General features: G+C 41.0%; 1 protein-coding gene across 1 annotated transcript; it reads left to right on the top strand.

Moving 5' to 3' along the window:
• Positions 1–504: 504 nt before the first annotated feature.
• Positions 505–1104, top strand: LOC135362018 (diphosphoinositol polyphosphate phosphohydrolase 3-beta). The gene has a single exon (XM_064574830.1). It carries the CDS (start codon positions 610–612, stop codon positions 1102–1104), a length of 495 nt encoding a protein of 164 aa, XP_064430900.1. The 5' UTR covers positions 505–609.
• Positions 1105–10901: the final 9797 nt, after the last annotated feature.

Here is a 10901-nt window from a genome sequence, read left to right as displayed (position 1 = left end):
GCGCCTGCGCAGTGGGCCCAAGGCGCCGCGCGCGCTGCGGGAGCCGCGAGACCCCCGCCCCCGCCCCTCGCCCTGCAACGTGAACGCGCACGTGAATCGGGAGGCGGACGCGGACGCGGACGCGCACGCGAATGCGCCTCACCTCGCTCAACCCCCGGCCGGCGGCTGAGGGAGGGAGGCGCGCGCGGGAGCCGCGGGTGGGCGGTGTGCGGAGCGGCGGACCCGCTGGCGGCGGCGGCGGCGGCGGCGGCGGCGCGCGGGGGCGGAGGGGAGGCAGCGGGGCGGGCGCGGGGGCGGCGGCGCCTCGGCCACTCAGGCGGCTGCGTTCGGGACCCTCCAGCCCGCACGAGGGACGAACTGACTGACGTACCTCGCCCGCCCCCGCCCCCGCCTCATCTTCCCCTGGGCTCCCGGGGCTCCCGGGGCTCACTCCTGGAGCGCCTTCTCTCCCTGCACCTCTCCTCGGCCCTTTCTCTCCCAGGCACCTCAGGCGGCGGCGGCGGCGGCGGCGGCAACCGCGACCCCAGCAGCAGCAGTAGCAGCAGCGGCAGCGGCAGCGGCAGCGGCAGCGGCAGCAGCGAGCGGCGAGAGCTGGCGGCCTCTGAGACGATGAAGTGCAAGCCGAACCAGACGCGCACCTACGACCCGGAGGGGTTCAAGAAGCGGGCGGCGTGCCTTTGCTTCCGGAGCGAGCGCGAGGACGAGGTGCTGTTAGTGAGTAGCAGTCGGTACCCGGACCGCTGGATCGTGCCGGGCGGGGGCGTGGAGCCCGAGGAGGAGCCGGGCGGTGCGGCAGTCCGAGAGGTGTACGAAGAGGCGGGAGTCAAGGGGAAGTTAGGCCGGCTCCTGGGCATTTTCGAACAGAACCAAGACCGCAAGCACAGAACCTACGTGTACGTACTGACTGTCACTGAGATTCTGGAGGATTGGGAAGATTCGGTTAGCATTGGGAGGAAGCGAGAGTGGTTCAAGATCGAAGATGCGATCAAGGTTCTCCAGTGCCACAAGCCCGTGCACGCCGAATATCTGGAAAAACTAAAGCTGGGCGGTTCCCCAACCAATGGAAACTCCGTGGCCCCGTCCGTGCCACCGAGCGACCCCTAGTACGTACCGCTCCTGCACAGACTTCTGCTTTCCGCCTACCTTAGAATAAATAGTGCCCGGAGCACCTCTCGCTCCTCGTGCGGTCTCACGGGGAGGAGGGGGGCTTCTTTTGTTTCCTTGGCAGACCTCTGAATCACGCTTGCAAACTGTCTCAGCTGCCAGGCACTGTTTTCAGACAATTTGCACGTTTTTCAGATGCTTTGAAAAGCGCTGCGTGGTAGCACTGTAACAGATTTCGGTAATCCTAAACCACATGGGTTTTTGGGGTTTTTTTAAGGTGCCTTAAGTGCTTGCCCAGCCTTTAGCGTGTGTGTACGTACACGTTGTGGTTTGTTTTATTACATTGCACACACGTGTGTGTGCACGTGTGCGTTTTGGTACCAATCTTGTGGTTTGTTTTGTAGTTGAACACCTTTAAAATCTGAACATCTTGGTTGTTGCGTGGCTTCTTTAATTTTCTTAACTTGCTAGCAAGCCCTTCTGTGATGGGAGTTGGTTTAAAAATCAGTGATATATATATATATATATACATATATATATATATGCACACATATATGTATAAATTTTACATCTTGTGGTTTCTGCACTGGGCAATAATTTTGTGTTCAGTAATGTGATCTAATTTGCCCTTTTCAGAAGTTTCATTACTCATGTACATGATTTGATTTTCAAAAGAATTTTCACTAGTGGTATTTTGTTGCTGCTTATTTGAAATGGCCATTTCCCATATAGCCCAAATGTTTAACAAAATATTACTTTACACAGTGAATATCTTCTTGGGAAAGTATTGTTAGCCAAACACATCCTGATATGTACATACTATCATGAAAACTGTAATCACAGAGTGCGATTTAGTATGTTCAACTTCCAACTCCATTGCCCCTTTCTTAATACCCTAGAACAACCATGGTTCTCTCAACATAAACTAGTTTTTGAAAGAAAGTTATTTCACATATTTGAATGTAGTGACATTCCAGTTAACATTCCTGACTACCAGTAACCATAGGAATGGAATTTATATGGTGATAAGATCCCAATCCAGTGAGGTACCTTTCTTGATACTCAGCTTTTACAGACTTCTTAAACTGTCAGGACACCTGAATAATCTCTCTTAAAGATTTAGGATAAATATTTTGTGTCAGAAGACAAACTCCTTTTGCTGCCAAACTAAAAATTCTTACATTTGCCTTGCTAATTTGCAAGTATTTTAGAATACCATCTAAAATACTTAAATCTGTCTTGAAACTCCTTTGTTCCACCCCAGCCATGTTAAATAGTAGGTAAAAAAGCCGACTTCATGAAGTCGGTATTGGGGGGTGGAAAGATCTTTCCTAATTTTTAGGGCAACTGAGAATATGTCATATCTTTAATCATTACTGATAGGTGTTTTTTTGTGTCACTCAGCTAACTTTGAGGGTCACTTTTTTTGCACTCTATTAAGAAATTTTGAAAGTCTAGATTCCTCTTGGAACTTCCTATCTTCTTTCAGGAAGGTTGAGGAAAAACCTGTTTTGTGAAGAGAGTATAGATAGGTAATATTATCTTACCTATAACATTTAAGATCTAGAAAATATTCTACAAACTAATAATAAATATAAGTGGATAATATCTAAATACTTTGTTATTCTGCACATTAACGTTTAAAAAGAACACAATCCCTAGTAGAATTGACTTGTTACCTTTTTTTTTTTAACTTTGGTGCAACCGTTTTTTTTTTTTAATCTTTGCCATATATAAATATGTCTGAATAAAGTACATATTTTAGTTAACAAAAATTATTGTTAAAGGAATGAGTAGAAAATCAACAGCTTTTAAAAACCAATTATATAATTTCATATTGTAAATTATGCAGAATCATCTAATGTTTTTCAAGTTTCTTTGTACAGAAAGACATGTCTTATTTTTTTAAACTTTCTAAATTCTACACGTTGACCTTTCCTGTTAAAATAATCCAAATAGACTGATATTCTCTGTAACCTGAGATTTTTCAAAATATAAACTAACAGTAAAGGAACTGGATTATTGCTTTACAACTATTTCATATATAAAACTGCCCTCATCTAAAATGCTGCCACAAATACCTGGGAGGTTTAACCTATACATGGAATTTTTAGAGCTAATGCACAATCTTATGTTTTGACTTTTGATCTATGCATTTGACGAATGTGAACAGTACAGTGTTAACTCTTAAGAATTGTTAGCCTGTATTTACTGTATTTTATTCAGAAACATTTGGATTGAGTTCTGTCACTTGCTAGAATTTTCTTCAGTGCTCAGATATCTTTATGCAATTTGTAAAACTTCCACGGCTTGAATTTCTAAGTTGCAACAGAACATTTTACAGTTATCACACTTAAGCTTTCAAAGTCACATGGGAAGTTATTATATATGCTTTTGGAGTTCAGTCTAGAAAAAATTAAGAAAGAACCTCAAAACAATAGCCTTTCATTTTAAAAGAGAAATCCAAAAAATTCCAGCTAAAACAGTTGACACAGAGCTAACAAACCTAACCATGTCTATAACTTACATCCTCTAAGAGTTTGATGCACAGTTGGAATTTTCTCCCTGCAGTCAGTATATAGCATCCATGAATTATTTATGTGATGATTGTACAAAAAATGAACAGATGAATCTTTCAGCTCATAGCACCCCCAAAAAACAAGGCATTGATCAAAGATAAATAAGACTTTCAAATATGAGGTAGAAATTTGTTTTCAGCATGATTTTGTAAAGGCTGTTTTTTTTTCGTTTCCCAACTGGATAAGTGCCTATTCTTATCTTTAAAAAGTTTTAAAAAGACATGTTGGAATAAAGGTGATACTGATATGCTTGATACATAATTTCCCTCAGTCTAATGTATTATTTTCTGAGAAACCTATGTTTTGTTTTATCAAATCACTGTTGAACGAATTAACTCTGAAAGGGATGGGGGTGTCTATAAATATTTTGAATTCCTTTGTATGGTTTCATTTGAAAGAATTGTAAAGATTTCAACATTTTTATATTATGAAACATCAAATAAGTGTGTGTGTGTGTGTGTGTAAGAGTGTAAGAGCAGGAACAGGCAGTTTGTAAAGTTGCCTTTCTGGGCAACTTCGAGGGCCTTTCTGGGACAGATGGTTTAAAGGGCTCTGAAGCTGGAGCTGCTCCTCTCACTTCCTTTTTAAATGGAGTCCAGTTAGAAGAAAGACAATCCCGGGCGCCTGGGTGTCTCAGTTGATTAAGCGACTGCCTTCAGCTCAGGTCATGATCCCAGGGTCCTGAGATCGAGTCCCACATCGGGCTCCCCGCTCGGCGGGAAGCCTGCTTCTCCCTCTCCCACTCCCCCTGCTTGTGTTCCCTCTCTCAGTGTGTCTCTCTCTGTCAAATAAATAAATAAAATTAAAAAAAAAAAGACAATCCCTTTATCAAAAGTTATTAACTGGGAGAAGGGAGGTGAAAAATCTGTGTTAGAGCCTAAGTACTAACAGCTGGCTAGAGTTTTCTTTTTCAGTGTCCCTTTGGTGGAAACACCAAGAAAAACAGGAAATATTTTCAGCATCATTCTAGTATTGTAATCATCCTTCTGAATGATTGTTGGCCTGCTAGACTATGAACTCTTTTGAGGAGTAGGACCCAGCCTGAATCCTGCCCCTATTCTCAGAGCCTAGAAGAATGGCTAAAATTTGGAGACATTTGTTGTCGATCCACAGATTAGAAATGTCGACTACTAGTATATTCTTGATTTCTTAGCTTCATATTTTACCTGGAACAATCTTATTTTCACGTGGCCTCAGAGTGGAACTGTATTGGATAATTCACTGAAGGCTGTTCCAATACAGAGTGGTTGATGAACATTAGTAGACTCTCAATATTTGTGCCTAGAGGAATTGAACCAATAAAACAATAAGATTTTTTTAGGTAAATGGCATAGATGTTACTCAGGTTTGCTTTGAAAGAATCAAGTATGTGAACCCAATGCTTGGAATTGTGAAGCACAGGTGAGCTCTGTCACACTCCCAAGGACAAGTTCATCCTATGGCTTTGGACACTTTCCTGTTTATTACAATGACTATTCTCCGGGTTGTTACACTACCACTGTATCTGTACAGACTTCTAATTTGGCACATAGGGCCTTTTTTGTATTTTTATGACTATGTGTCTGTATTTCCCACCAGGTTGGTTATATGACCTTGAGTGCAAGGACCTAGTTTCCTTAGTCTTTTTATGTATCTACAAGACATCACTTGAAATATGGTAGACATTACTGAAGATTTGTCTAATATTTTGTAATGACACTGAGTGGGAAAGCATTCACCACCTAAACTGGTGTTAGGACACTAAATTGCTGTCTAGCACATATGTGTTTTTGTATATCAGGTGTCATACACTGTTTCAAGGCAACCGTGAGATATTAGCAAAAATTCTTACTCATATGTCTCTATCATCCCAGACATGTACCTCCTGATGGCAGTATCCTACACCACCTATTAAATATATTTGCCACAGTTTTGAACCTAAATCAGTCTATGTCTTTAGACATTGCTAATCTATAGAAAAGGGAATAGAGAAACGTTACACCACAGAGTTGATGTCAGCAGAATCCAGACTGTAGGAAACTATAGGACAAATGATCCAGCTTCTTCAGTAAATGAATTGCCAGGATGAAAGAAAGAAATGGAGGATGAACCTATAGATTGAAAGATACTTAGAGACACATCAACCAATTGTAATATATGGATCTTTTTGGGATCCTGATTTGACTAAACTGTAAAATAAATACATTTATGAGAATCCAGATAATTATAAAATTGGCTTGATATTTGATATTCATTGGAATAATGTTATTGTGGTTATGTTGAAAACAAGAGTCCTTAACTTTTAGAGATACATTCTTAAATATTTATGGTTGAAATGATATCTGGAATTTGCTTCATAATAAGTGGATGTTAAGTGCATTAGAGATAATAAAACAAGGTTGGCCTTGAGTTGATAATTGTTAAAGCTGCGTGATGGTTAGATGATGGTTCATTACCTATATTCCTCTCTACTTTTTAAAAAAGATTTTATTTATTTATTTGACAGCGAGAGAGGGAACACAAGCAGGGGGAGTGGGAGAGGGAGAAGCAGGCTTCCCGCGGAGCAGGGAGCTTGATGTGGGGCTCGATCCCAGGACCCTGAGATCATGACCTGAGCTGAAGGCAGACGCTTAACCGACTGAGTCACCCAGGTGCCCCTCCTCTCTACTTTTGTATGTTTGACATTTTCCATAAGAAAAAGTTAATAAAGGTAGTTATCAGAGTTCTTAATAAAGCTAATATATAAGGCAGAGAGAGAGGAGGGAAAAAAATTTTAGGTTGTTTAGAATATGTTGGTTCCAAGTTGCCTCTTCTAGCCCAGGAGGTCAAATGCCCAAAAAGAGAGGGCTGACAAACTCTGGAGTGGCAAGTGTTTCTCTTGATACAGGCCAGTGTTAGCATTTTTTTCCTCTTAATTTGGCTCATTGAAACAAAGAGTTAAATTCTTATTGATTGGAAAATGGGAATGGATTCTCATGTTCTGTTGAACAGGATATTTGATACAGTCTAGTTCATATTCAATGTGAAAGAGCAAAGAAATGGAGTCTCCAGGGACCAAATTTATGGAATTTTATAAAAATAATAAAATGCCATTTTTGAATAGTTTTTTTAAAAAGTAGTGGCTGTAGACTTGTTAATTGCATATTCATTAACTTTAAAGTTATATTCAAAGATAGGTGAAACAGGAAAGTAAGTAGTTAACATCCCGGACTGTAGATATTCCTTCTGTTTTTGACTGTGCTTAGAATTCTGTAAAGGCAGAAGTAGTGAAGCTGTGCTGAAATCAACAGACTTGGGGTCTGCCCCAACTTTCATGAGTAAAGAAGGAGCGGGCAGAAAGAACAACATCGGAGGCCCCTTCCAGGAAAGATGAACACCTTTGTAAGTGCGAAGTACTGTGAAGCTGAAGCTGCCCATTCTACTCCTGCTCTCTGTGTTTCAATTACAAGAGCAAGCAGTTCTCCAGAAACAGCGGTTTCTTGGAAAAGGCCAGATGAAAGGTTTACCTAAGAGTGTCCCTTACTGGCCCCAGCTGGGCAGAGCTTTCCCTTCCAAGCAAGGATCCTGTTAGAAGGAACAGAAAAATTCCACAAAATTTCTCTTTTCTTGGAAGTCATTTCCTAACTTGAGTTTGCTCTAATTTTAGCAGGTTTTTAAAATTTCGAGGCAGGGGGCGCCTGGGTGGCTCAGTCGGTTAAGTGTCTGCCTTTGGCTCAGGGTCTTGGGATCCCAGGGTCTTGGGATCAAGCCCCACATCGGGGTCCCTGCTTGATGGGGAGTCTGCTTCTTCCTCTCCCTCTGCCTGCCTCTCCCCCTGCTTGTGCTCTTTTTGAACTCTGTCAAATAAATAAATAAAATTTTTTAAAAAATAAAATTTCAAGACAAAAAGAATCAGGGGAATGGAACTGTAGGTGGTGGTTGTAAATTAAAACAGATAGTGGTTTGGAGTCCCAACAGGCCATGGATCAAAACTGATTGTGGCCTCTACCAAGTTACTTTACCTCTCTAATCTTTGGTTTTCTCTTCTGTAAAATGGGGATAATCATAGCCCCTACCTTTATAAATAACACTGCTTCTGTGAAGCCCTTTTGATCTCTTGGGGTAGAGTGTACTCATGTTCCTAAGTACCCCACTGCATTGTTATTTCATAGTTCTTATCAAAATTATATTTTTATTTATTATATTTATTAGCCTGAATGTTTCTATCTTCGGAAGTCCCCTGGCTCTGGGACTGAGACTACATGATTGTCTCTGTGTCCCCAGAGTCTGGCATGGGGCCTGGAACATGGTGCCCCACAGGTGCTCATAACATGTTTATTATATAAATGATTGTCATGCCTCCCACTTGTCAAAAATATATTGCTGTTATTTTACCAAGTATTTTTTTGCTGGAAAATGTGAAAATTGATATACCATAAGACTGTATATACTCAAATTTCTTTTAATTGGGAAAAAAATTTGTCTATCAATCATGTTTCCATTTTTTCAGAATCTTCTAGTAACAACTATTCCTAACCTTAATACTATGGGACATTCCCTCAGGTGCTGAACTGGCCCCACCACTGCATTTGGTAATTCACTGAACTTTCCCAAATACAAGTGATTGAAAGATATGGTAGGCTCTTGGTATTTATTCAGTTTAAGAAATGTTGAATGAATACAAGTATGCCAATTATATCATTCTATTTTATGGATAAAAGATAGCAATCAGGGGGGTGCCTGGATGGCTCAGTCAGGCGTCTGCCTTCGGCTTGGGTCATGATCCCAGGGTCCTGGGATTGAGCCCCACGTTGGGCTCCCTGCTCAGTGTGGAGTCTGCGTCTCCCTCCCCCTGCTTGGGCTTTCATTCACTCTTGTTCGCTCTCTCTCTCCCTCTCAAATAAATAAAAATCTTAAAAAAAATAGCAATCAGGATTATATGGTAACAAATTCACACATACAAGACAAGGCAAGGCCGAGACCTGACTGATTCAACTGGTAAAGATACAATGAGCTACTTTTAGATTTGACAGTTTATATACACAGTGCAAAGAAGGATGAGCTAATGGTGCCAGCTCCCCCGGTCCTTGTCCCACATACCCTAATGAACAAAGAAACAAAAGGGGCTGTATGTGAATAAACATTTTTCCAAAGAAAACATACAGATGGCTAACAGCCACATGAAAAGATGCTCAACATCACTCATCATCAGGGAAATGTAAATCAAAACCATGATAAGATACCACCTCACACCTGTCAGAATGGCTAAAATTAACACAGGAAGCAACAGGTGTTGGCAAGGATGCAGAGAAAGGGGAACCCTCTTACACTGCTGGTGGGGGAATGCAAACTGTTTTCCAGGGCAGCCACTCTGGAAAACAGTATGGAGGTTCCTTAAAAAGTTAAAAATAGAACTACCCTATGATCCAGCAATTGCAATACTAGGTATTTACCCAAAGAATACAAAAACACAAATTCAAAGAGATACATGCACCCCAATGCTTACACCAGCATTATCTACAGTAGCCAAATTATGGAAAGCGCCCAAGTGTCCATCAACTGATGAGCGGATAAGGATGATGTGGTATAAATATACACAATGGAATATTAGCCATGAAAAAGAATGAAATCTTGCATTTGCAATGACATAGATGAAGCTAGAGAGTATATTGCTAAGCGAAATAAGTCAGAGAAAGACAAATACCATGTGATTTCACTCATGTGGAATTTAAGAAACAAAACAAATGAACATGGGAAAAAAAGAGGCAAACCAAGAAAGAGACTCTTAACTATAGAGGACAAACTGATGATTACTGGAGGGGAGGTGAGCAGGGGGAGAGGTTAAATGGGTGATGGTATTGTGATGAGCATCAGGTATTGTATATAAGTGATGAATCACTAAATTCTACACCTGAAACTAATTGCACTGTATGTTAATGACCTGGAATTTAAATAAAAACGGGAAGAAAGGGGGGCTATATGACTGTGTTCTGGGAAGTCATGGGGCATTTAACCCAGACTCAGATTAGCTGCAGTTCGAACCTATATGAATATATGCAAGGATGAAATGTCACCATAGATGAGTCATTCCCTACAATTCCACTTTCATATATCCTGCTTGGAATTCTGTCTAAACAGGCCACTGGTTGTGGCCACTCTGAAAATACAGAATGGACCCATTCCCATCCAAAATTTGTTTCAGATGTTGGGATTGGTGATGCCACTTACATACCAAGAGGATACTAAAAGGTTTATTACTCACATAATGAGGCTTTATGAGGAAAGGAAAACAGGCTTCCAAAGTTGGTCTGAAAATGTCTTGAGAGAACAAGGAAAGGAGACTGGCTTTGATTTTTGTGGCCGTTAGAGGGTGGGGCTGAGGTGAAGGATCTAATGCACAGCCAGGGGCTTGAATGGTTTGAAACTCTCAATTGCACCAAAGGAGAGAGCACCCGGGGTTTTTATTAGCTTGTCCAGATGTGCAGCTGAAGGGGAAGAGTGAGGGGTGAAGTTTCAGAGCTGTCAATAAACATCAAAATAAAATGGACACAGACTTTATTACAATTCATCCCTGATGTTTGATGACTAAAATGTACCATGTTTCTTTTTTTCAAGTGTTTATTGAAATTCTAGTTAACATATAGTGTAATGGTGATTCATTACTTACGTATAAAACCCAATGCTCATCACAAGTGCCTTCCTTAATACCTATCATCCACTTAGCCCATCCCCTGGCCACCTCCATCAACCCTCAGTTTGTTTTCTGTAGTTAAGAGTCTTATGGTTTGCCTCCCTCTCTTTTTTTTCCTTTCCCCTATGTTCATCTGTTTTGTTTCCTAAATTCCATATATGAGTGAAATCATATGGTATTTGTCTTTCTCTGACTGACTTATTTCGCTTAGCATAATACACTCTAGCTTTATCCATGTCATTGCAAATGGCAAGATTTCCTTCTTTTTGATGGCTGAGTAATATTTCATTATATATATATATCTTCTTTATCCATTCATCAGTCGATGGATTCTTGGGCTCTTTCCATAATCTGACTATTGTTGATAATGCTGCTATAAACATCAGAGTCCATGTGCCCCTTTGAATCAGTGTTTTTGTGTCCTTTGGGTAAATACCTAGTAGTGCAATTAGTTTCAGGTGTAGAATTTAGTGATTCATCACTTATATGCATTTCCTGATTCGCATCACAATACCCATCACCCATTTAACCTATTCCCCCTGCTCACCTCCCCTCCAGTAATCATCAGT

This window comes from Mirounga angustirostris, unplaced genomic scaffold (assembly GCF_029215605.1).
Source record: "Mirounga angustirostris isolate CCGP_5_RB_7025 unplaced genomic scaffold, mMirAng1.0.hap1 SCAF_11, whole genome shotgun sequence".
Taxonomy (NCBI): Eukaryota; Metazoa; Chordata; class Mammalia; order Carnivora; family Phocidae; genus Mirounga; species Mirounga angustirostris.
Note: the sequence above shows the minus strand (reverse complement) of the source record. Positions and strands in the feature narration are given on the sequence as shown.

Bases quoted from the DNA above. Each gene is read 5' to 3' on its own strand.
- LOC135362018 (XM_064574830.1), top strand. From the start codon at position 610: ATGAAGTGCAAGCCGAACCAGACGCGCACCTACGACCCGGAGGGGTTC.